A 26,866-nucleotide genomic window follows, 5' to 3' on the forward strand; every position below is an offset into this window, starting at 1 on the left:
TTAGCCACTTTTCAGTCAAGTAAGGATCTCACAGAAGACAAAGGTAGACCAAAGACTCTTGTTCTGAAGTAGCAAGCAGGTGAAGTCACTGCTGGTCTTAGTTTCACTGTGTGCCAGGCTGCTGAGGCTTAGAGAAGGGGCAGGGCTGCAGGCTCATTCCAAAATAGCTCAAGTCCTTCCTTTATGCAAATAAAAAGGCAACCTTGGTGCCACAACTTTGTCCTTAGCAGAGGTCCTGGCTCACCCTCCCCATCTTTCCCTAGTACAGTGTGTGCACGAATGGCTGACTCAACTAAGGGCAGGGCTTACCCTGGGGTGATGCTCATTTGGGGAAGTGGCAGCAAATGGGGGTGGGGAATGAGGCTAAGTCAGAATTACCCAGCATAATATATGTAACATAACAGGCGCTCATTAAACTTCAGTTGCTACTGAAGTTCGTGAGAAAGAGGTAGGGAGGTGTTAAGAACTAGAGCACTGAATTAGTACACAATCCCGGGCTTCAGAACAAGACACATTCAGAACAAGGGCTGGTTTTATTTTCCAACAGAATCTTTTTTAATATAAAACAAAGATAAAACACACCTCAACCCTGCAATATGCCAGCATGCCTTGCTTCTACAAGATGCATGCTAGTCCGTAAGACTAAGTAGCAAAGAGTCTTTAGGAGCATTTGGCTGGGAAAAATAGAAAAAGCAGATCTTAGGGAAGACTGGGCTAGCCCCGCCGCTGAGACACATCCCTGAACACTAGAGCAGTCCTTGTCTTTTCAGATCCTCGTACGTCTTCTTATTCACAACATTCCCACTGGAGTCTTCATACTCTTCCTAAAAGGGAAGAGGAACACCATTAGCTACACCTCCTGGGAGAAATGTTTGGAGCCAACCTCTGGATACCTGAGCTCACCCTGGCCTGATTCCATGCCATTCATCTAAGACAGCCTTTCTCAACTGGGGTTCTGCTCTATTGCTCACAGCATCTATTAGACATCTAGGATGGTACCGATTATGACCGATCCTTGTGGATATCTGAGAAAATAGTTCATTCAAATCACTTTCTGTGTTTAAGACGAGGAACCCTGGTTGAGAAAGGCTCACTTAAGACATGGTTTTCAAATGGTTCCCAAGAATCCTAGGCTTCTGCCTAAGAGACCACTACAGGGGATGAAAGGCCAAGAAGGCTGAGCTTCTCCACATCCAGAGCAGTTCTGCTTTTTTCTATTTTGTTTATTGGAGTTCTACATTACTGTCTGAAAAAGGCTTTGCTGCTAAAAAAAGGAACACCGAAAACCACTGACCTAAAAGAGAAGCAGCAGCTACCATACCTCACATACACATCATTCCTCATCTCTGAAATCTGCTGTCCAGGATGACTATCTCAAGACCAGCAAGGACACCTCTCCACCACACGAGAAGATCATCTCTCATCAGATGCTCTCCTCAAAGGATATCTAACGTATGACATGGAGTCTCAACTTCTTAGCTTATGAATCCTCACGGCAGGACAAGACACAGGGCACTCCTGCTTGCCACTTCAAAATTTCAGTGGGAGAATATACCCTGTCTAAAGACACAGATTTAAAGTCTGACACATTTAATTTAATATCACAAATGAATTAGGCTTACAAGCCAAGAGCCAATTATAGATACTGTCACATTACGCTTGTTACTGCAGTGAACCAGGGACCATCTCTCACCTCCCTTCTACGTGGTGAGGGAGCTCTGTCTCTTGACGCTATCCCCGATGCTACGTTAGCACTCACCTCAGTGTCAGGCTGCCATCGTTCCGATGCCTTCTGCAGTTTCAGCTTGGCCCACACTGCAGGACGAGAAATGATCAGCAATCAGATTCCACTGAGTATCTACTGGGTACAAGGTGTTACAACACATCCCGCATTAGGAACCCCCTGAGTGCCTGCCCTTGAGACTTCTACCTGCCCCAAACTGGAATTTTGGTTCTGGATCGCCTGTGGACAAACCCCTTTCATTGCAAAATTTACCATAATGTTTCTTTGCTGTAAAATAAAAGTTGGATCAAATCTAAACAAAGACCTCTTAGAATTGAGAACTGATAACTCTCAAAGGAAAAAGCTAATGTGGTACAACATATAGGAATTATTGGAAAAAGTGACCTTACTGTATTAAAGTTCATAATAGAAGAGACTGAGAACACTAGACATTGTCAAATATGTCTATTTAAAGTCTGGTGCATATATTTCAAAAACTTCAGAGGAAAAAAAAAAAGTGAAATATCATGGCCAAAGAGTCTGAAAGATAAGATGGCTCAACAAACACTGAAGACATTAAAACGAGAATTCTGACAGTTAAATAACTAATTATTCCAATGATCACGAAAAGGGGAAGACATCTACAGACACCACCATAGCTTCAGAGGGAGGGAGGATCAAACACGTACAAAGACAGGACAGATAACAAAACTAGGGAAAGAACAACTTAAACCTGTAAGAATGGTGTCAGGAAGGTGCACCCTTAGAACAAAGGGCTACGTGGAGCAGATGGGACAGGTCTGCTGCTACAGAGATAAGATGATAAAATATTAAGATTACAGTGAAAAGGAACAATTACTTGATTCTTATATGCTTTCACATTTCCCATCAAGTAGAACAACCTCTAAACTTGACAAGATTACCAAACTTTTTAAAAAAATTTTTGGCCATACCGCATGGCATGCGGGATGCGGGATCTTAGTTCCCGGGATCGAACCCATACCCTCTGCATTGGAAGGCGGAGTCTTAACCACTGGACCACTAGGGAATTAATAAACTTGACAAGATTAGAAGGTATATCCTATAGAGGAAGTTGAAGTCTAAGATGGGTGAAGAAATAGTAAATGAGACAACATATAAGAAAGTGCTTAGCTCTGTGCCTGGTGTACAGGCACTCAACTAATCATCTTTTCCTTCCTTGCTAATTGCCTTAAATTAGCTGAAGTCTTCAGGTCCAGATAATATGCACATTACAAAGGAATGGAGAATTTACCACGTGCCAGGGCAGGGCCTTATCATATTCTTTGTCCAGGCCATTCAGGAATCCAACCCAGAGTGGTTCTAAAATACCAGAGATCAGAAAGGCTGTCATGATTTCCTTTTTTTTTTTTTTTTTTTTTTTTTAAGACAGAGTGTGGGCCATCTCAGAAGGTGAGAGGCCCAGAAATATAGGGTGGTTAGTTTTTTTTTTTAATAAATTTATTTATTTTATTTACTTATTTTTGGCTGTGTTGGGCCTTCGTTGCTGCGCACAGGCTTTCTCTAGTTGCGGCAAGCGGGGGCTACTCTTCGATGCAGTGTGCAGGCTTCTCATTGAGGTGGCTTCTCTCGTTGTGGAGCACGGGCTCTAGGCATGCGGGCTCAGTAGTTGTGGCTCATGGGCTCTAGAGCACAGGCTCAGTAGTTGTGGCACACAGGCTTAGCTGCTCCGCAGCATGTGGGATCTTCCCGGACCAGGGATCGAACCTGTGTCCCCTGCACTGGCAGGCAGATTCTCAACCACTGTGCCACCAGGGAAGCCCCTGTCATGATTTTCTTAAAGAAAAAAGTGGATGTAGGAGACTGGAGCAGTGAGGGAGATGTTACTCTTCAGAGGAATCTGAAAACAATTAGAAAAAAATGGAACCACCTCTGGGCGCCAGCGTGGGTTCACTAAGAATAAGTGAGGCAAATTAATTTGAATTTCCTGTTTTTGATGGGATAGTGCCGACTCGATAAAAGGTATAGACACAGGATATCATGATTTTAGCAAAGCGATTGCTCTCATAGGCAATGTCCCTAGAGTTCATGAAAACATTGTAACTCTCATGATACTGCCATAAACAAGATGGTGATATTTGAACCTGATGCTATTAGTTTATTAGTTTAGTAGACTTATACCTAGTGAATATTGGTCAATTGTGACCAACCACCTAAATGGGGAATCTCTGGTGGCAATTCCATAGGGCTCTTTCTTAGCTGTCTTTTGTTCACCTTAAAAAAAATCGTAAGTCTGGAACAATGGAATGATTAAAATAATAAATTTATAAGTGAAATCCTTCATTTAAGTAAAAAAAAAAACAAAAAGAAAACCTACTGTAACTTAAATGACAGTACTGAATCTCTCCCTCCTGGCTAAAAGCGCCAAAAGGAAAACTTCAACAGAATGATCTAAAACAAAGACAAGTAAATCCAGTGTGACAGCTGTGTCAACGGTTACTTCCTTGCCCACTCCCATTAGGGAACACATCTTCCCAAGGTGTTCTGGAAGGAGCAGTCCTGGTCTAACAAGTAGCTATTTTTGCTGCCGGCTACTGAAAAGACAGCTGACTGGACTACAGATGTCACCTGACCCAGCTGCGCCTATCTATTGTCTTTCCCAGATATTAGAAATTGGGACACTGAGAGACTGAGCTGGATGATGGCAGGCTCTGAAAACTGAAAAAGGTCATACAGGGCAAGGGCTAGAGTTGTCTTCATTGTGAGCTAAGGCTTAAAGAGAAGACACAAGGAAGTGGAAAAGGCATACATATAGAGGGAAGCACAGCTGGGTAAGCATATACTTGCTAACAGGATGGAGGGCATGGAGTTAGGTTTTAATGGGTTCTCTTCCTCATAACCAAAAATCCTTAAGATGTCTAGTTTTGATACTTTTAAAAAACCCCAAACCCCAAAACCACACACAAAATCCAGGTTTAATAAAAAATAATTATTCCACCGATAGGAAAAGAAGAAAAATTGCAGAAACTCTACAGAATAGAATTAACTTTGATTTCATAATTAATTGGTGCCTACTATTAGTGAGACAACTGAGATAAAGTCTGTCATGATCTTGTGGGAGTCAAGATATATATAACCATCTATCTGTTACTGAAAGTCCAAAAGGAAGACAGAGAGTTAATCTAAGATACTTAAAGGGAGGAATAATCCCTGGGGAAAAAAAGGGAGGGGGAAGGTGATGATAAATTTGTAATAAACCTATAAATGATCTACTGGGGGGGGGGATGAAAAGAGAAAGTGATATTGAGATAGAAGTGAAAGTACAAATGCTATGTAGAGAACCTACAAATATTAGAACCTACAAATATTCAAGGGAAGTCATGATGTGTGGAAATGATACAATAAATCAAAGAAGTGGTAATAATAATAATATGCATATAAGAGAAATTGATAAGCCTAGACACCTGAATAAGGAGATAAATATTGAAAACAATATGGATAATGGAAAAATCATGAACCTGCCAATAATATTCTGGAAGAAAATTTAAGTTTTCTAAAAATCTTTGTGTGGCTAAAGAGAAAATGCATGAAGTTTTTTCTGGAATATCCCTTAATGATCAACTCAAAAACATCTACTTGATGAGGGTGATTTAAAAGAAGGCAGGATAGCACTGTGGAAAGAGAAGAGACTGCTGTAGAACAGACATGGGTTTGCTCCCTGGCTTTCTTCCACTTAAACGCTATGTGACTTTGAAAAACTTACCTCATTTTCCTCTTCTGGAAAATGTGGGGGACCTCCTACCTCACTGGTTGTTCTGAAGATTAAATGAGTGTAAAAATCTCCTATTTACCTGGCATACACCAGGCACCTGGTAAATGGTAGCTAGTAATAGTAAAATTAAACTCCAAATGAAAAGATAAAGGTGACTTTGGATCTCACGCCTCAGACTCTGCAGAGGAGCCCACAAGTGACGCTGATAATGATGGCAGCTTATGCTTCTTCACTGAATAGATTCTACAGTGTGGTCAGACAGGCTGTAGCACTTGACCTGCATTATCTCATTTAAACTTTGAGACAACTCTCTGAAGTAGATATATCAATATTATTACCACCCACATTTGATGGATAAGGAACTAAAAGACCTCACTTGTCCTGTGTCCCATAGCCAGTAAGTAAGCAGTGGAGCCATGATTTGGACCCTAACCAGTGGCCTCTCCAGAGTCTGCACACTTAACCATCACATGAAACTATATCAGAAATGTGGTTTTGAACCAACTTTACCCTTGAAGCAGAACATATGAAAACATATAAAAGCTGACAGAATCCATCAACCAAGTCCTAGGGAAAAAGATCATGACAAGACATAATGGAAGTAAAACCTACTAGGCATAAAATAAATAAGCTACAAGGATATAGCATAGGGAATAGAGCCCATATTTTATAATAACTATAAATGCAGTGTGATATTTAAAAATACTGAATCACTATACTGTACACATGAAACATATAATGTTGTAAATCAACTATACTTCAATTTAAAAAAAGTGAAATAAAAGAGATAATGGGAATCTGAAAGCAGAAAAAACACTTTTTATAAACAAGGTGATAAGGATATTGATAGATATAAGATTAAAGACATAATGTCTCCGGAATCATTATGAGAGTAAGACGTATAGAATTTACACTGCTTCAGGACATCCAGATATAATCACCTCCTATAAATAACTCAACTAATAATACATATTAATAATAATAGAAATTTGTAGTAGAAAGAAACTATTAGACGAAACATTAAAAGACTTCCCTGGTGGCACAGTGGTTAAGAATCCGCCTGCCAATGCAGAGGACACAGGTTCAATCCCTGGTCTGGGAAGATCTCACATGCCGTGGAGCAACTAAGCCTGTGCGCCACAACTACTGAGCCTGCACGGCACAACTACTGAAGCCCGCGCACCCTAGAGCCTGTGCACCACAACTACTGAAGCCTGCATGCTCTAGGGGCTGCGTACCGCAACTACTGAGGCCCACACGCCTAGAGCCCATGCTCCGCAACAAGAGAAGCCACCGCACCGCAACGAAGAGTAGCCCCTGCTTGCTGCAACTAGAGAAAGCCCACACGCAGCAATGAAGACCCAACACAGCCAAAAAAAAGAAACATTAAAGTTAGAAATGTTAGAAAACTGTCTCAAAGAAATATATTCAAGTCTACTATATAATCTATGTAAGTGAGAAATCTAACAAGATAAACTTTCCAGCAAAGGAGTTAAATATAAATAGATCAATTAATACACTGAGTGTAAAGAGCTTAATATCCCTATACAAGGATGAGCATTGATGACTGGGGTGAAAAAGAGCCCACATTTGCTGCCAAAATTTTGATAACTGGGGAAATGGTCTAAGTCTATTACAATAGACCAAACAAGCTATCAGGTAATGGGAATTTCAAAAAGAAAATGGGAGTGATCAATAAGGTTACAATACAATATTGAGTTTATGTGGCTCAAATAACACAAATCAAAATATACACAAAGCTGGCAGAAATGCAAGAGACCAAGCTTAATTACAACTGGAAACGTAAACATGTCTTTACCAGAATTCAAAACAAATAGATGTAAGTATGAAATTAAAAACCTGAAAACTGCAGGAAAATTAAACAGCCTACAGGTGGAGAGGCATACTTCCTTTCAGGTATACATAAATCTTTAACAAATCACTGACTATATACTTGGACACAAAGATAAAATACATTCTAAAGGCAGAAATTCTGTAACTTACTGCATGGACCAAGAAAAATAGAAACAAATGAAACAGAATGAAAAAACCAGTGCTTTTAAAAATAATTACTGAATTATTCTTTAAAACTCAGAAACAACCTCTTTAATAAACAAAGTTCTAAATATAACATATCAATAATGGTATTTCCAATAGATTCCTAACAGAATGATATTGAGCTCTAAATGCCTGTATTAGAAAGAATAAAGAACAAAAAGAAGAAAGTTCTTGACTAACCAAAGCAATCTTGAGAAATAAAAATAGTGCTAGAGGTACCACACTCCCTGATTTCCGACTATACTACAAAGCTACAGTAATCAAAACAGTATGGTAGTGGCACAAAAACAGACACCTAGATCAATGGAACAGAATAGAGAGCCCAAAATAAACCCACACACTTATGGTCAATTAACCTATGACAAAGGAGGCAAGAATATACAGTGGGGAAAGGATACTCCCTTCAGTAAGTGGTGCTGGGGGACTTCCCTGGTGGTCCAGTGGCTAACACTCCACGCTCCCAATGCTGGGGGCCCAGGTTCGATCCTTGGTCAGGGAACTAGATCCCACATGCCGCAACTAAGAGTTCGAATTCTGCAACTAAAGATCCCGCATGCCTCAGTGAAGACCTGGTGCAGCCAAATAAATAAATAAATTTTTTTTTTTTTTAAAGTGGTGCTAGGAAAACTGGACAGCTACATGTAAAAGAATGAAATGAGAACATTTTCTCACATCACATACAAAAATAAACTCAAAATGGATTAAAGACCTAAATGTAAGACCAGAAACCATAAAACTCATAAAAGAAAACATACACAGAACACTCTATGACATAAATTGTAGCAATATTTTTTTTGATCTGTCTCCTAAGGCAAAGGAAACAAAAGCAAAATAAATTAAACTTAAAAGCTTTTGCACAGCAAAGGAAACCATTAACAAAATGAAAAGACAACCTGCTGAATGGGAGAAAATATTTGCAAATGATATGACTGATAAGGGATTAATATTCAAAATATGTAAACAGCTCATACAACTCAACAGCAAAAAAACAAACAACCTGGTTAAAAAATGGGCAGAAGATCTGAATAGACATTTTTCCAAAGAAGACATACAGATGGCTAACAGGCACATGAAAAGATACTTAACATCACTAATCATCAGAGAAACGCAAATCAAAACCACAATGAATGGGGCTTCCGTGGTGGCGCAGTGGTTGAGAAACTGCCTGCCAATGCAGGGGACACGGGTTCGAGCCCTGGTCTGGGAAGATCCCACATGCCGCGGAACAACTGGGCCCATGAGCCACAATTACTGAGCCTGCGCGTCTGGAGCCTGTGCTCCGCAAGAAGAGAGGCCGCGATAGTGAGAGGCCTGCGCACCGCGATGAAGAGTGGCCCCCGCTCTCCACAACTAGAGAAAGCCCTCACACAGAAATGAAGACCCAACACAGCCAAAAATAAACAAAAAAAAAAACAACCCACAATGAAACATCACACCTGTCAGGATAGCTGCCATCAAAAATACTACAGATAACAAATGTTCACAAGGATATGGAAAAAGGGAACCCTTATACTGTTAGTGGGAATGTAAATTGGTGCAGCCACTATGGAAAACAGTATGGAGGTTCCTCAAAAAGCTAAAAACAGAAGTACCACATGATCCAGCAATTCCACTCCTAGGTATATATCAGAAGATAACAAAAATACTAATTCAAAAAGATACATGCACTCCCAACATTCATAGCAGCATTATTTACAACAGCCAAGATATGGAAGCAACCTAAGTGTCCATCAACAAATGAATGAATAAAGAAGATGTGGTGTATATATACAATGGAATACTACTCAGCCATAAAAAAGAATGAAATTTTGCCATTTATAACAACATGGATGGACCTGGAGGGCATTATGCTTAGTGAAATAAGTCAGACAGAGAAAGACAAGTACTGTATGTTATCACATGTGGAATCTAAAAAATAAAACAAACAAATGAAGATACTAAAACAAATAGATTCACAGATACTGAGAACTAGTGGTTACCAGTGGGGAGAGGCAAGGGTTGGGGAGGCAAGATAAGGATAGGGAATTAGAGGTACAAACTACAATGTATAAAATAAATAAGCTACAAGGACATATTGTACAACACAGAGAATATAGCCAATATTTTATAACTTTTTTTTTTTTGCACAGCTCGTGGGATCTTAGTTCCCTGAAGAGGGACCAGGGCCGGGCCCTCGGCAGTGAAAGCATGGAGCCCTAACCAATGGACCACCAGGAAATTCCCCAATATTTTATAACTTTAAATGGAGCATAATCTATAAAAATTTTGAGTGACTATGTTATTCATCTGAAACTAATATCAACTATACCTCAAAAAAAAAGTAAGTTCTTGATTATAGACTTAAAAAAAGCACAAAGAAACAAGATTGAAGAAATAATAGTAAAAAGGAAATAGTAATGGGGTGGTGGTGGTGGGATGAATTGGGAGATTGAGATTGATATATATACACTAATATGTATAAAACAGATAACTAATAAGAACCTGCTGTATAAAAAAATAAATAAAATTCAAGTCATTAAAAGAGGAAACAGTAAAACTCAGAATAAAAATATTGAGTTTCCTACTTTAAAAATATTGAGTTTCATAATAAATCAAGGAATTGTATTGGCTATTAACTAAAGAATCTTCTCAGAGTGGTCCCCTTGTATGAAGAAGTAATCTCTATTTAAAGTTTCAAATGACAGAAGAGAATGTAGCATGTAATCCCATTGATTTTATGACAAAAATATGGTTTTGATCACTAAATCTGACAAGTGTCTGAAAGGAAAACAAAAAGCACATCTTTTATTTATGAATGTAAAAACAAAACTTCTAAAAAGAATCCTCACAGGGTAAATAACTGCATTAGGGACTTTCCTGGTGGTCCAGTGGTTAAGAACCCACCTTCCAATGCAGGGGACGTGGGTTTGATCCCTGGTTGGGAAACTAAGATCCCACATGCTGCGGGGCAACTAAGCCCGCACACTCTAGAGCCCACATGCCACAACGACTGAGCCCACGTGCTGCCACTAAGACCCGACGCATCCAAATAAAGAAAGAAAGAAAGAATGGGCACAAGTCTAATACAAATACTTCACTAAAGAAGATGCACAGGGCTTCCCTGGTGGCACAGTGGTTGAGAATCTGCCTGCCAATGCAGGGGACACGGGTTCGAGCCCTGGTCTGGGAAGATCCCACATGCCGTGAAGTAACTAGGCCAGTGAGCCACAACTACTGAGCCTGCACGTTTGGAGCCTGTGCTCCGCAACAAGAGAGGCTGCGATAGTGAGAGGCCCACGCACGGCGATGAAGAGTGGCCCCCGCTTGCCGCAACTAGAGAAAGCCCTTGCACAGAAACGAAGACCCAACACAGTCAAAAATAAATAAATAAATTAATTAATTAAAAAAAAAAAAAAAGGAAGATGCACAGATGGGGATTTCCCTGGCGATCCTGCATGGCGCGCAGTGTGGCCAAAACAAAAACAAAACAAAAAAAACTGCATTAAAAGAATATCTACCACCCAGCCAGTATGAAATAATTCAGGAATGCTGTTTTATTCAAGGCCTGATAAAAGAAAAAGTAGTAAAAATGTTGTCATCTTTCTTTTGAGGAATGTGATAATAAAATCATAAGCCAGTTTTAAAATTAGTGTAGCTGCATCACCATTGTCCTTAAAAACAGCATCCAGGGAAGGACGACTTATTGCCTGCTTCTATTTAACATAAGACTTGGGGGCAATGCTTAGGAAAAATAAATACATGGAACAAAATTAATTAAAACATCCCCTTTGTTTTTGTAGTTGGCATGATTGTAAGCCTAAAATAATGTAGAGTTCAATTTCATGATATCAGAAGTAATAAATTAACTCAGGCAATTTGCAGGACATAAGGAAATACACACAAGGGACTTCCTTGGTGGTCCAGTGGCTAAGACTCTGCACTCCCAGTGCGGGGGGTCTGGGTTCGATTCCTGGTCAGGGAACTAGATCCTGCATGCTGCAACTAAGAGCCGGTGCAGCCAAATAAATGAAATAAATATTGAAAAGAAAAAAGAGAAGAGAAGAGAAGAGAAGAGGAGAAGGACTTCCCTGGCGGCGCAGTGGATAAGAATCCGCCTGCCAATGCAGGGGACACAGGTTTGAGCCCTGGTCTGGGAAGATCCCACATGCCACAGAGAAACTAAACCTGTGTGCCACAACTACTGAGCCTGCGCTCTAGAGCCCACAAGCCACAACTACTGAGCCCGCGTGCTGCAACTACTGAAGCCCGTGCACCTAGAGCCCGTGCTCCGCAACAAGAGAAGCTACCACGAGAAGCCTACACACCACAACGAAGAGTAGCCCCCACTCACCGCCAACTAGAGAAAGCCTGCACGCAGCAACGAAGACCCAACGCAGCCAAAAATAAATAAAATAAGTACATTAAAAAAAAAAAAGAAAATACACACAAAAATGAACGGTGATCTATTTACTAGTTATATGCAGCTAGAAAATACATCTAAAAATGAGACTGCATTCAAAATGCAGCATTATGATTCTATGACATTTCATTATTATTTTAATTTCCTCCCAACAGAGTGAAGGGCAAAAAATGAAGAGGCTAACTGGATAATCTGATAACAAGATAAATTTAAATTCTGATTAGAGGAACTGCATATCCCAACTTGTAAATGAATAAAGACAGACAAAACAGCAAGGAGGGCTTCCCTGGTGGCACGGTGGTTAGGAATCCGCCTGCCAATGGAGGGGACATGGGTTCGAGCCCTGGTCCGGGAAGATCCCACACGCCACGGAGCAACTAAGCCCGTGCGCCACAACTACTGAAGCCCGCATGCCTAGAGCCCGAGCTCCGTAACAAGAGGAGCCACCGCAATGAGAAGCGTGTGCACAGCAACAAAGAGTAGCCCCCACTCACTGCAACTAGAGAAAGCCGCGCACAGCAACGACGACCCAATGTAGCCAAAAATAAATAAATAAAATAAATAAATTTAAATTTTAAAAAAAGTATTAAAACAAAACAAAAAAAACAGCAAGGAGGAGTCCCCAAAGCTGACTCACACAAAAAACTCAATGAAAGAGTCCCCAGAGTCCACAGGTTAAATCAGGGATCAGGGAGCTCTTTAGAAGGTCATTTTTACTTGGCTCTGACACGGAGGATTTGAACAACCCCAGAGCTGGGAACCAAAGGAGTTAGCTGAACAGGCAGTGGAGTAGTGTGATATGCACAGGCAGTGCCTGAAATTTAACAAAGTGGAGTGGTAAAATCACGTTCTTCACAGTCTAACCCACTAACAGTGAAAACATGACAGAGAAGAGATCAACTAGAAAGAAAATAAGCAGCCCGTGAGAAAGATGGCAAAAGCTACCATTGCCAGGCAAACAGGAAGCCTGACTGAGGTCCCTGGGCGCTTCAACAACACACTCTTGGACACACGCTGCACTTGGCTTTTTCTCCAAGAGGTATTTTGCTGCCCTGTTGCTGGGTAACTGCCCTGTCACCTCAGAAATAAGTTTACTGAGACCATTTCTACTTTTTTCTTCATATCTGCAGTTAACATAGTAAAATCAATTCAAAAAATATACATAAACCCATTCACTCAAAATCTTGCATACAGGGGAGTTCACAGACCCCAGTTAACAGCCGTTTTAGGGAATTCCCTGGCAGTACAGTGGTTAGGACTCCGAGCTCTCATTGCTGAGGGCCCAGGTTCAATCCCTGGTCGGGGAACTAAAATGCCACAAGCCGCACGGCACGGCTGAGGGGGAAAAAAACAAAAAGCTGTTTTATAGTCAGCACAGAGCTCTTCTCAAGGGAGGAAGAATCAGTACTGCTGGCTAATTCATCCCCTCAAAAAGCAGTGAATGTATGTAGGACTGTAGTAGTTTGTACATATCCACAACCTACTGCCCTTAGGCCTGGACACACCAGGGTATCGGGACAGTGAACTGTAGGTCTGACCTCGGGAACAATAAAGCTTACTTACAGGAGACGGCGTCTTCAATCTGTGTCACGTTAGCAAAGTGGGCAGTGTTTGGGATGCCCAAACACCTCATGCCATGAGCATGACGCCATTCCTGCGAGAAGCAAGAGGACAATGTGAAATGGGATGACTGAACACTGAGCACTAACTCCATTCTACTCATAAGCCCTACCCTGACCCTTTGCAAAAGGCTCCACCTAAAGGCAGCGTTCCTTTTGTGGCTCTTGTTTGTAGACAGCTGGCTGTGACTGACAAGAGGCCGTTACTTCAAAGCAGCACTGCACTGTTTGCCTCACTGGGCTGGTTTATAAAAAACCTAGATTCCAGATCCAGACAAAACCTGTGTCAAGACCACAACTCACCAGTCACCTCCCAAGCAACCCCCCCACCAGCATGAGTAAGCGTTACTGATGGCTGGTCAGCGTCATCTTTGGAAGTAAAGGAGAAGACTGTTTATCAGATACAGGCAAGGACACAAAAGAGACCAGGAAGAGACGCTGATGCAATGACAGTTCTGGCTCAGGGACAGCAAATGGCATGGGCCCTGGATGCCAATTCTAATTCGTTGGAGGTGGTGTTGAGAAAGATTCAGAGAGTACTCAGGAGCTTGGCGGAGAAGACCCCAGGATCAATTAGTAATATGTACGTCTGAGGGAGAGAGAGAGGAGTTCATATAAATTCGCCATCCTTGGCTACATCTAGCAAGTCTTCCATTCTGTAAAATTTCCTTCCAAGTACTAAGAATTGAAGGCAGAAACAAAACAAGGGTGAGTTCACTTACTGGAGTACCACCCAGATAATGCTTTCTCTCAAGAATAGCTTGATAAATGTCATCCTCTTCGTTTCTTTCTTTCAAGAGGCAAAGGCCCATTTAAGATCCAAAGAAGGAGGCGGTCAGCCCTTTCTTTGGTCCTGAGTACTAGCAACAGGATAGAGAAATGACCAAGGAGTCAGAAAGGCAAAAAGAAAAATAAAGAGCAAGCAAGAGGAAACAGAAATGAGGTTCAAACAGCAGAGTGGTGGGATGCCTCCAGAAACCACCTCAGGTACTACCACCACCAAGGCTGGCACTGGTGCCAGAGGCCTAATGCCACATGCTGGACTTTAGATCCACTCCTTCTCTGATTCTCTTAGGCTCTGGACACTAGTGATCCTCTCAGGCTGCTCCTATCCTCTTCTCTAAAAGACTCATGTTTCATGCTTCAACGTCCAAGAGAAATGGCTCTGAATTCCTTACAGCAAAGTGCCGCTGGAAGGCCTTGGGACCCCGGTAGGTGTAGTTTCCACAGATCTCACAGTTATAGTTGATATTCAGGCCATGAAGCTTATACAACCAGTAAGGAATGGGCTAAAAGAAATCAGATAAAAAACAGTATTAGACTAGTGTCTGCATCTGCTTCCAAAATGGGATATGAGGGAAAGATGGTAGCGCTGGGACTGACTTTGCCATCCCAGCCGAGGGGCAGGTTTTTGGGGTTATAAATGATCTCGTTCTCCTCATCTTCACTTTCGCTCTCGCTGATCTGCTCTTCCTCCTCCTCCTCTCGCTCCTCTCCGGTTCTTGCCTGCTTGCGCTGCACATTTTCATGAGTGAGGTGTCGCTGTTCCTAAGCCAAGCCCATAAATGAAAAGGGAAGTCAGAGAACAGTGCAGGACAAGAAGGGAACGTTCCTATTCTGCCAGAACCCTTGCTGACCCCTCGCTTCCAAGGATTAGGCTTTCTTTCTTGTCAAACAAAGAGAAAGTCTTGTCTTCAAATCAGAATTCCTCATCAGCAGAGGAATGATTCTTCCCTGATCCTAAAGGAAAAAGTCAAAGGTTTCATAAAGCACTTGCCTAAGTTACTCGCCTGAGGCCACGAACTATCACAGAACAACAGAGAACAACTCTTCCAACTCTAAAATATCTCCTGAACCAGTCCTTCCTTCTCCTTCCCACTGTTACCGTCCTCACCAAGATGGCAACCTTCTAACTTGCCCTGAGTCTCTCCTCATTCCAGTCCAGCTTCCACGTTGTTCCCAGATTTTTCTGCTCAAAAAAACCAATCTAATGGTGCACTTTGCTTAAAGAACTTTTATTGGCTTTCTGCTGCTTAAAGGACAAGGTCCCAATTTCCAACATAACTTTCCGAATTTCTCTGACCACTCCCTCCCTTACAAGGCACACCCATATACACTGGTTTCCTCATTATTTCCTTTCATCGTATTTTACCTTCTTGCTTGCTGTTTCCTCTACCTGGAACATTTTTATCTCCCTCTTTCTACTTAGAACACTCAATCTCAATGTACTACAGCAGGTGTCACATTATACTGCAGTTATTTGTAGCCCTCAGCTGCAAAGTGGGCTTTTCGAGGGCAAGAGGCTGTGTCATATTCACTACTGTATCCAAAGATCTAGCATAATGTCTGGAAACCAACAGGTACCAATAAATGGTGAAATAATGGTAAAAATAATATCAGTACATTAACAAGAGCAACATCTAGAAACCATTTTGGCTGTAACTGGCTGGGATTCGAAAGACAAGAGTGCCACCTCCTGGCAGGGAAAGCAAAATGCTCTCAAAGGAGGGAGAAGTAGTGGGCACACCTGTGTCAGGGGCACAAATTTGCCTCTCAGTCTTCTTCAGAGGACTGGCAACACAGACTGCTGCCCACCCTAGCACAGTGCAGGTTTACTGTGGAGAATATAAGTACCCCCAGTATCCAATGTCTGGCTAGCCTCCTCTTACCAAAAGCAGTTGTAATAGAAGGAAACAAAAAGATGAATCTTAGTTTTATGAGCTATCATATAAGTGGTCCTCAAACAAGGGCAGAATGAAAATGTCCATGGCAACCGACAGAGACACGTAGACCAGCTCTCTGAGCCGGAGCCACCTGCTCACTCAAAGCACCATGTGAGCATTTGTAGAGGCAAAGGCTCAGAGTGGCTGAAAACTACACAAAGCAGACAATTAGAAAGGCCAGTCCTCTGCAGGACTCCCAGAGACACTGACCACCTTCTCTGGGTGAGTGGTGCCCTTTCCTCCACCTTCTCTTCCCTGAAAGAGTCACTGCCTCCCACTTGTCCCCTCTTTCTCTCCGAGATAAGCATCCTGGTCAGGTTAGACCTTTTTCTACCCGCAACCCCCACTTCAGCTTCTTCTTGAAAGAATATTCAGAAAGGAGCAGCTCACAGCCAGCTCTGTACCACCAACCTCCTGGCCCTAAGAAGTTTCGCACAATCTTGTGAACACGTAAGGAATGCCTTTTCAGAATAAGTCACATCTGAAAAGCCACTCTTACCTGCCTTTTGAGTGTCTGCTTCTTGGGTCACCCCTGGGTATACTCCAGAGCTCAGGCAAAGAATCTGGATACTAAGGGGAGTCTATTCTCTCTGCCTAGCCTCACGCGATTGGGCAACCTTGGGAATATCACCTAACAACAGACACCTAAGAACAGAACAGCACCTCAGTGAAGGGCCAAGTACCCTGGGAGAACCCAATTTTCTGCTGAAGTAGTTTGATATGTATCTTTCCTCTTGCAATCCTAAAAAAAAAAATCCTACAAATTCATATTTCTCTTAACTTCCCCATGTTGTAGCATTTACAGCCCTCAGCAGAGTCAGTTACTCACCCCAAGAATCTCTACATATTCGTAGATCTGGGCTTCTAGGAAAGCAATGTCTTTGTTCCTCTCAGTGTCTCTGAAAATAAGAAATAAACTCTGTCACTCAAGGGTTCTTTTACCCAATGCCCTGTTCCGTATATCTGGGAACATTTATTCCATGGGTGCATTAAAAACTACAAGCATGTGAGAAATACCACATTGTGAAAGCAAATGCTCTGTTCAGCTCAGGACTCGCTGATAGAAGTACTGAGGTTATTTCTTAGAATGCATGGAAGCTTCCTCTTTGACCTCATTCTAGAAGGTGAAAGACATATCCAGGTATTTAAATTTCCATGATTATAACATACAAAGGAAATGTGGTACAGAAGAGCAAGCTCTGGAACCAGCAGACTTGGGCCCAAATCCTGACCCTGCTCCTTAGTAACTGTGAGATAACAGACACACTCCAAAACTTTTCTAAGTCCTTATCTGCAAAAAATCAGGATAACTTTTTGGGATTGTTTTGAGAATTAGGAAAACCACATATAAAAAACACCCTGCACAGGGCTTCCCTGGTGACGCAGTGGTTAAGAATCCACCTACCAACACAAGGACACGCGTTCGAGCCCTGGTCTGTGAAGATCCCACATGCCGTGGAGCAACTAAGCCCGCGCGGCACAACTACTGAGCCTGTGCTCTAGAGCCAGCGAGCCACAACTACTGAGCCCGCAAGCCTAGAGCCCGTGCTCCGCAACAAGAGAAGCCACCCCGATGAGAAGCCTGTGCACTGCAACGAAGAGTAGCCCCCGCTCGCTGCAACTAGAGAAAGCCTGCGCACAGCAACAAAGGCCCAACGCAGCCAAAAATAAATTTATTTTTAAAAAAAACCCCTGTACAAGCATGTGGCTCAAGAATAGATTCAACTGTCATTAGCAAAAATGTACTTAGAAAAATATTTTTGAACCTACTTAGTTTCTATAACCTACAGAGGTAACAAAAGGTACCCAGGGCACAGTTTCAACTTTACAGACATCACCCACTCTCAGTCAGCTGAGTACAGACTGTCTTTGGTTTATAATAACAATGAGAGCACGCTCTGCCATTAGCAGAGAGAAGGAGCTGACTGGCTCTCGATGGATCAATAGTGGTGATAAAACAGGCTTTAAAATTTCTGTTGTGGTAAGCATTCTGCATGGGAATAAAAACTTTAAAGTGTCAGCAGAGGTGCGGCCCCAGCCACTCACCGCTTGGTGCCCTTTGACTTGGGATTTTTGGCAAACAGGGAGGTGTCGAGTGACTCCAGGGACTTTCCTTTGGTGCTGAATAGCCTCTGGGCTCGCTCTTCTAGGGTCCTAAGTAGACACAAGGGGCAAAGGATTTCAGGATTACTTTATAGGCTTGCTTATCTTTGCAGTGGGGGATGACAGAAAGAAGGGAATGAGAGCCACTTAGAAGATTGTGAAACACACAGTAAATGAGACAGTTCCGATAGAAAGACCAGCCTCTTACCCGCCGCACTTCAGGCCTAAAGCTAGGAGTGCAGATTTCAATCTGTCCAGACCCAGGGAGGCCAACTCCTGTATGAAAGAGACAAGTTACAATTTTATATAAATAGACTTGGAGAAACAACAAATGCTGAAACTTCGTCTTTGCAGGCTGGGGTGTGGGTGTTCCTAAAGCTGTGGCAAGACCACACATTCCACAGCCAATCTCCTAGCAGTACGCCCCAACTCTCCAAAGAGGCCTTGGGGGTTAAGTTCATACATAACCATACTGGTAGTGTTCCATTACCTCCACTACAGCTTAAGATGGTTAGAATTTTTAGTTTACAGTTTTCAAAGAAGTTGGATACACTTTTTATTCTTTTTATCTCTCTACATTCTTTGTAGATGCTTGGCCCCAAGAACTGATGTCTTATCATGATAAGTCTATCACATTAAAAACAGGAGACCAAGTGATCCCTCTGAGGAGTGAACAGGCAAGACCGGCACAGTGGATAAAGAAAACATACCTCCCAGGAGGAGAATGCAGAGAGGTCAAGATGGGCTCCGGCATGGGTCAGGGCACTGCTTGTCTCTTTCTGGAAAGAACAATATGATGTTTATTAACACCCAGGTTTAGAATGAAGGCAAGGGAGTCATCTAAAGTACAGGCACACCTCAGAGACATTGCAGGTTCAGTTCTAGACCATCACAGTAAAACGAGTATCACAATAAAGCAAGTCACATGACTTTTTTGGCTTCCCAGTGCATATAAAACCTATGTTTACACTATACTGTAGTCTAATAAGTACACAATAGCATTATGTCTAAAAAAACAATGTACATGCCTTAGTTAAAAAATACTTTATTGTCGGGGCTTCCCTGGTGGCGCAGTGGTTGAGAGCCCACCTGCCAATGCAGGGGACGTGGGTTCGAGCCCTGGTTCGGGAAGATCCCACATGCCGCGGAGCAGCTGGGCCCATGAGCCACAGCTGCTGAGCCTGCACTCTGGAGCCTGCGAGCCACAGGGCTGAGCCCATGCTCCACAACAAGAGAGGCCACCGCAATGAGAAGCCCGCGCACCACAATGAAGAGTAGCCCCCGCTTGCTGCAACTAAAGAAAGCCCGCGAGCAGCAATGAAGACCCAGTGCAGCCAAAAATAAAATAAATAAAACAAATAAATTTATTTAAAAAAAAATACTTTATTGCTAAAAAATGCTAACCGCCACCTGAGGCTTCAGTGAGTCTTGGTAGTAACAAAAATCACAGATCACAGACCACAATAACAAAATGAAAAATGGCACTAATAGATTTGCTTGACCCAGGGTTGCTGCAAACCCTCCATCTGTAAAACATGCACCATCTGAGAAGTGCAAGACAGCAAAGTGCAGTAAGATGAGGTGTTCGTGTATCAGGTGCTGGTTGGCCCCTTATACACATGTATGAATAACAGCCAAATGCCTACAAGAGCAGAGCAGAAAAAACCAGATTGAAAAACTCTCCCAGAGATTTCAGGAAAACTCAAGTTTGTCCCCAGGAATGAAAACATAAAGATTTCTAGCATATAATTATATCAGTTTTCAGTCAGTAGGAACCACAGAGCAGTAATGACATGGTTGGTGAAACTCCTGGGCCCAGCCAATGGCAAGTGGGCCCTGACAAATCTCTTTCAAAGTACACAGAGAAAACCCAGCATACTTGGCAGACAACATCTCATGGCCATAACTGATCCCAAGGGATCAGCACCTCATGCCCTAAAGCAGAGGCTCAAGATTGAAGTAAAATAATTAGTTTACGTCCCTGGCATGTCCTCCACCCACACCCCCACTGAAGCTCACCGGCCATCCAGGAAAAGTACCATTCTCCCACTTCTTCTCAAACTCATTCTGAATTTTCCCAAAAAGTTCATTCTGATCTTGGAGAGGTTTCACTCTATCTGTGTAATCCTGAAGGTACTCAAGCAGCATCTCCAGATATCTACAGAGGAGTAAATAACACAGAGACAGCAAGGTTTCTATTTTTGATATACTGTTATGCCTTGTAAAACATACTTATAATTCCAGTGAAACTAGTTTTTTCAAGTAATAATACTACTTTAAAAAATGAGCTTACAATTGGCTTTCTCCTAATATGTCATCTTTTTTTTTAAACATTTATTTATTTGGTTGAGTCAGGTCTTAGTTGTGGCAGGCAGTCTCCTTAGTTGTGGCTTGCCGGCTCCTTAGTTGCAGCTGGCAGGCTCCTTAGTTGCACCATGCATGTGGGATCTAGTTCCCGGATCAAGTATCGAACCCGGGCCCCCTGCTTCGGGAGCACGGAGTCTTAACCACTGCGCCACCAGGGAAATCCCTCTCCTAATATGTCATCTTGATTCTGACCTTTCCTATCTTCTTTCATCCTCATCATACAATTCCAAATACTAAAGTCTTAACTCACACATAAAAGATTTTAGGTAAAAAGAAAATGAGAAAAAGAGAGGAAGGTAGAATACAGATTACAAACCAGGGGCATAACAACACAAACAAAACTTAAATCTATACATCAGACCCAGGCACTTCACTTCAATCACAATCTGAGAAAGTCTAATTTTTTCCCATTCAACCCCAAAGACACAGAGTCACCTGGATGGGAGACTTCCTTCTACAATGAGACAACATTAAGAACAGTATGGGTCTAAGATCACAGATGTGCCCATAGACACACATTCTTCCAGAGCCAGAGTATTATGGTTTTGAAACCATGTCATTCAAAATTCCTATCCTCCAACAAACCTGGAAGTCATTCATATATGCCTTTCATGCAACAAAATTCAAAACTGCCCTCAAACCTTCTCATTAAACAATCTTCTAGTTAAATCCAGTAAAGGCCTAGAAACTAGTAATGGCTACCTCTTATACTCTGCATTCTTCCTTTCTTTAGGAATGTCAAACAACTGGTCGAAGATTGACAGGTAAGTGATATAATCCAGTTTCTGGAAAGAGAAAAGAAATGACAAGAGATTCAGTTAGGTGTTTGCACCAAGTTGCAATATAATCTCCAATAAATGAGATTAAAATTGAGTGTTGCCTAACAAAGTAACAAGGCCCAGCTCACTTTAGTCTTTTTCCCCCCCTAACATTTAATTCCTGCACTCAGTGTTAATTCCACTGGACTGAGCAGAATATCAGATACACAATTAACTCTGTGAAATAAAGATCAAGTCAATAAACCATAAGCTAAAAGAAACATCTGTTGAACATTACTACTGGGTTGGCCAAAAAGTTCATTTAGTTAGTGAATATGTTTTTCAATAAAGTTCTTCGTGAAAATGAAAAATGTCTTTTATATTTACTTAAAACCAAATGAACTTTTTGGCCTACCCAATATATACGGGCACTTGTTTAAAGACTGACACCCACTACACATCCTAAAATAAGGTCCCAGAAGGTGCCATTTGTTCACTCATTCAATCACTTACTGAATATCTTTGGACCAAGTACATGGATACAGATGAGAACAAGACAGATGCAGGACTGTACTCATGGAGCTTAAAGTTTAGTCACAACTTTTGAGACATGTCCTCACAACCCCAAGAGAAATTTCATCATGTATTTCCTTGTGACCTTGAGACTGTCACATTAAACCTCAGCTCTTATGGTAAGTTATTTTCTAATACCTTTTTAAAGATATTAAATAGCCCTCCTGGCAGAGATTATGCTTTTGTATCTTTCATTTACCTACTACTATGTGTGCCTAACACAGAAACCTGATGTGTACTTGTGAGTTTAAAAAATTTTTTTATTTTTACAAAAGCTTGTTGTATTAATAAAATAAAATTTATTGATAAGTAAAATATGCTTATTGTATTCACTGTAGAAACCCGACTTTCACTTTGAAAAGTGTTTCATTCCAAGAAAGCACATCACCTCTTTAATATTTACGTAACAGTTCCAGAACACAAGGAAGACACTCTAATTGTTTCAGGTCTACTAGCCCCAGCCCAGTGCCCTGACTCACCCCTAGAATCAGAACCACTCTCCCCTCTCCTGGGTCTTACCTCAGAGGCCTTCAGGTTAATGTATTTGAGGTAACAGTCATGGAGATCAAGGTAACGACCATATCCCTCTTCATCTGTGAACTCCACCAAATCTGAAGGAATCAGATATCAAGATTCAGATACTAAAGACCACTTTCTTGGACTTGACTTTTCAAGTGGACTGCATTGTTTCATAATGCAGCCCTTCACCCAAATATCCTCCCTCTAGTCACAAAGTGAACAGACCTCACTTTTCCAGGTGAGTGAATTTGAGCTGGGCTAGCACAAAATCACTATTTTGTGCAAGGCCAACTCAGGATGACAATCTAGTCCAGACTTTTCTCTAGTCTAGCAAAGAGGAAATCAGTATGGGAACCTGGCTATAAATTTCTCTGGGGCCTTTTTCCAGGACTCTGAGGGCAAATCTGAGCTCTGGTCATTAACCTGTACTTCTGCTAGTGCTGGATAGAAACATTAAACCCTACTTACTTTGTGCCTCTTCACTTGGATTCTCTCGAGCCTTCAGGAGCTCCTCAAATTCCACTGACATTGGCACACAGATCTGATGGGAAAAAGAGAAAAGCTCAGGTGGGTTTTTCAACATAGAAATTGCAATATCACAGAATGGACTATATAGAAAGTTGGATTTCTAACACTTTATTTGGCCTTGATTTTTCATTAGGAGCTTTCTTCTGTTTTCTAATTACCTTGCTTTTTCCTTTTCCTTTTTGCATGTTTTAACTAAAAATTGCTAAAATAACACATGCTCACAAAAACTCAAATAACACAAAAAGACAAAATGAAAAAAAAATCAAGGTTCAGGGCTTCCCTGGTGGCGCAGTGGTTAGGAATCCACCTGCCAATGCAGAAGAAATGGGTTTGAGCCCTGGTCTGGGAAGATCCCACATGCTGCGGAACAACTAAGCCCGTGTGCCACAGCTACTGAGTCTGCGCTCTAGAGCCCGTTTGCCACAACTACTGAGCCCGTGCGCCACAACTACTGAAGCCTGTGCACCTAGAGCCCATGCTCCCAACAAGAGAAGCCACCGCGAGAAGCCTGCACACCACAACGAAGAGTAGCCCCCGCTCGCCACAACCAGAGAAAAGCCCACGTGCAGCAACGAAGACCCAACGCAGCCAAAAATAAAATAAATAAAACAAATAAATTTATATATATATAAAAAAAAATTAAGGCTCCCTTGGACTTCCCTGGTGGCACAGTGGATAAAAGACTCTGTGCTCCCAATGCAGGGGGCCTGGGTTCAATCCCTGGTCAGGGAACTAGATCCCACATGCATGCCGCAACTAAGAGTTCGCATACCTCAACTAAGGAGCCTGTGTGTCGCGACTAAGGAGCCCGCATGACGCAACTAAGACACCTGGTGCAACCAAATTAATAATATTAAAAAAAAAAAATCAAGGTTCCCCTTTAATAATTCTCCTGGGAATAGCTAACCACTGTCCACAGACCTTTTTAATTTTTATTATTTATTTATTTATTATAAATTTATTTATTTATTCATTTATTTAATTTTTGGCTGCATTGGGTCTTTGCTGCTACATGTGGGTTTTCTCTAGCTGCTGAGAGCAGGGACTACTCTGTTGCAGTGTGCGGGCTTCTCATTGCAGTGGCTTCTCTTGTTGCAGAGCACGGGCTCTAGACGCACGGGCGTCAGTAGTTGTGGCTCACGGACTTCAGCAGTTGTGGCTCACGGGCTCTAGAGCACAGGCTCAGTAGTTGTGGCGCAGGCACTTAGTTGCTCCGCGGCATGTGGGATCTCCCCGGACCAGGGCTCGAATCCGTGTCTCCTGCATTGGCAGGTGGTTCTTAACCACTGCGGCACCAGGGAAACCCCACAGACCTTTTTTAAATGTCAGCCATTCCCAAACTCTGCTGCACATTAGAATCACCTGGGAGAGTGCTAAAAAATCCTAACGCACTTGATACCAATTTAATCAGAAGTGGTGGGGAGGTATCAGTACTTTTTAAACACTCCCAGATTCAAACACACAGCAAAATTTGGAAACCACTGCTCTATGTATTTAAATATATGTATTTGTGCAAGCACATACAGGCAAGTGCAAGATTATTATTTTGTTTCTCACATAATTAGACTTAATTTTTTTTTCCCTTTCCCTTAGTATATCTTAGGCATTCTTCCAATCATTTATTTAAGCACTTATTCCTCATCACCTTCCTACCTGGGCTGGGATAAGGTTAACACACCAGAATGGTACTTGTGCCTTCTCTCTTGGTTACCAAAAGACTTAATACTCTACCTTCCAAAGGGGATGAGGAGACATAGGTAGGTGTGTGAGGGTACATTCATGTACCTCCACTTAACTTCAATAAATAGCCTCTCCTGTCTGGTATTTTCAGTCTCTTCATTTTTCCATCGGCTCCTTTAAATATGTATGCCTCCCCTATTTTCCTTATGATCCTCCTGCTTCTCCTCTCCTTTTTTCTTCCAGTCTTTCAACTGCATGCTAAACACTCCACACTACTGTATCCTCATTATCCACTTGTGCCTCTGTGGCCAGATTTCCACTCCCACTTCTTCAACAGAGTAGCAACCCTGGCAGTTACCAATCAACAACAGCTGATACCAGTGACTTCCTTTGTGAAACTCATTGGCTGAGCTTCAGTAAGACATTACCTGGAGCTGCCATTTGACCTGTGATGGATGGCTTCCCAGACTCCTTTTCAGTTAAGCACCTTATTAAGAGTGTGCCCCAAGGCACACAGAAACTGACAGTCTCCCTTCACACTGTCTCTCCCTCCCAGAGCTCTATGATCCGTGGCTTCAACCATCAAGTACATGTGGTAATTCTCAAGCCCCAGTCACCTAATTTCAACTGCTTATGGGACACTTCTACCTAGATATAATATCACCTGAAAATCTACATACATAAAAATTCATTTCCACTACAAATGGGTTACGTCTTTCTTCCTTATTTCTATCAAGGGAACAACTTTTTAGTTACACAGTCATAAAAGCTCAGAGTAATCACTGACCTATCTCTCTCCACTTATCCTACAGCCATGCCTCGCTCCCCCTTCCCCTGGAATTCCTTTGGTCAGCTGTGTAAGATGCTTAATGGATTCTTCAATAACTGAGATATAATCCCTGCTCCTTATCATTTTACAATATAGTGGGGCAGACGTTCATTGTCATAAAATATGACAGAATCATAAAGATAGGAAAGATTAATTGGGGGAGTAAAGTAGACTAGGAAGGAATTTTCATGAAAGAGTAGGCCTCTGGGCTGAATCATGAAGGTGTAATGATCACTGGAAGCGAGTAAAGCCTTTTTGTGTTAGTTGGATCCTCTAGGTAGCAGATTTTAAGACAGAGTTAGGAGCACAAGTGGTTTATTGGGTGGGTATTATCCATTAAAGATAAAAAGGAGAGAGGAGGATTGGGCAGGGAGAGCCCAGACCATGATGAAGATAGGACAAAATCTTGACCAACCCAATGAGGAACTCTGGAGCAAAAATTACTCACTAGAAGAGTCTCACAATGGGCAGAAATAACCAGGCCATGGTACCCCCACTGTGCTCAGTCACTGGTTGGGGGCTGCCCAGGAAGAGAATGGCCTTAGCTTAAAGCTGAGGGAGATCCTGAAAGCACTGGAGTTGCAGGATGTCACCTAACTTCGCTGCTTGCAGCTAACTGGCGAGTTCTTTTTTGAAGGGACACCTGAGTGGCAATCTCCACTTTCCTTACACCTTTCCTTTGTATGCTCTTTGGACAGGTTTGGAGAAAATACTTTCTGAGGTCATACCTCATTTGGGTGCTTCCGGTGGAATTCCTTTATTTGTTTGAGTCTATTATAGAATTCAGCAAATTCATTGGGTCCTGAAATGGCATTGAGCTCCTCCTTTCGTAACCTGCAATTTCAGAAAAAATCCAGAGAACACGGAACACAAACTCAGTCCTTTAACCATGGCTCCTCAAAAGCAATAATTCCTGGATTGGCTGTGACTGTCACTTACCCATCCTTATCATCATACAAATCCCTCAGGTTCCCACTGACTTCCATATACCTCTGAAAGGCAAACACAAACCCATCAGGATGAAGCAATCTGTACAACTTAGACCCAAGCAACCAACAAAGGCTCTCTTGTCAAAGCCCAGGGAAAGCTCAAGAGATATGGTGTTAAAAGTTCCTGTTCTTTCTGGTACCTTTAGCAGACAGCACTGGTTCCTAGTTACTTTTTAAAACAGGTCATTTTGAAGATTAAGTGATGTGATTTGAGGGGTGGCAGAAAGTTCCTATATTTAACTCTCCC

General features: G+C 42.0%; 1 protein-coding gene across 2 annotated transcripts in view; it reads right to left on the reverse strand.

The window, feature by feature from the left end:
* Positions 1-514: 514 nt before the first annotated feature.
* Positions 515-26,866, reverse strand: part of SF3A3 (splicing factor 3a subunit 3) — a 28,026-nt gene continuing 1,674 nt past the window's right edge. Inside the window, exons 3-17 of one of the 2 annotated variants that reach the window (XM_036874767.1) lie at positions 26,570-26,622; positions 26,359-26,464; positions 23,062-23,134; positions 22,594-22,685; positions 21,446-21,528; positions 20,396-20,534; positions 19,087-19,155; positions 18,585-18,652; positions 18,320-18,427; positions 17,103-17,172; positions 14,934-15,098; positions 14,729-14,839; positions 13,495-13,585; positions 1,760-1,815; positions 515-824 (exon numbers count right to left, since the gene is read on the reverse strand). In XM_036874767.1, coding sequence (XP_036730662.1) covers positions 747-824; positions 1,760-1,815; positions 13,495-13,585; positions 14,729-14,839; positions 14,934-15,098; positions 17,103-17,172; positions 18,320-18,427; positions 18,585-18,652; positions 19,087-19,155; positions 20,396-20,534; positions 21,446-21,528; positions 22,594-22,685; positions 23,062-23,134; positions 26,359-26,464; positions 26,570-26,622 — 1,362 coding nt within the window. In that variant the 3' untranslated portion in view covers positions 515-746. The remainder of the gene's footprint in view (positions 825-1,759; positions 1,816-13,494; positions 13,586-14,728; positions 14,840-14,933; positions 15,099-17,102; positions 17,173-18,319; positions 18,428-18,584; positions 18,653-19,086; positions 19,156-20,395; positions 20,535-21,445; positions 21,529-22,593; positions 22,686-23,061; positions 23,135-26,358; positions 26,465-26,569; positions 26,623-26,866) is intronic. The other variant, XM_036874778.1, reaches the window with a different exon arrangement.

Source organism: Balaenoptera musculus, chromosome 1, assembly GCF_009873245.2.
Source record: "Balaenoptera musculus isolate JJ_BM4_2016_0621 chromosome 1, mBalMus1.pri.v3, whole genome shotgun sequence".
Taxonomy (NCBI): Eukaryota; Metazoa; Chordata; class Mammalia; order Artiodactyla; family Balaenopteridae; genus Balaenoptera; species Balaenoptera musculus.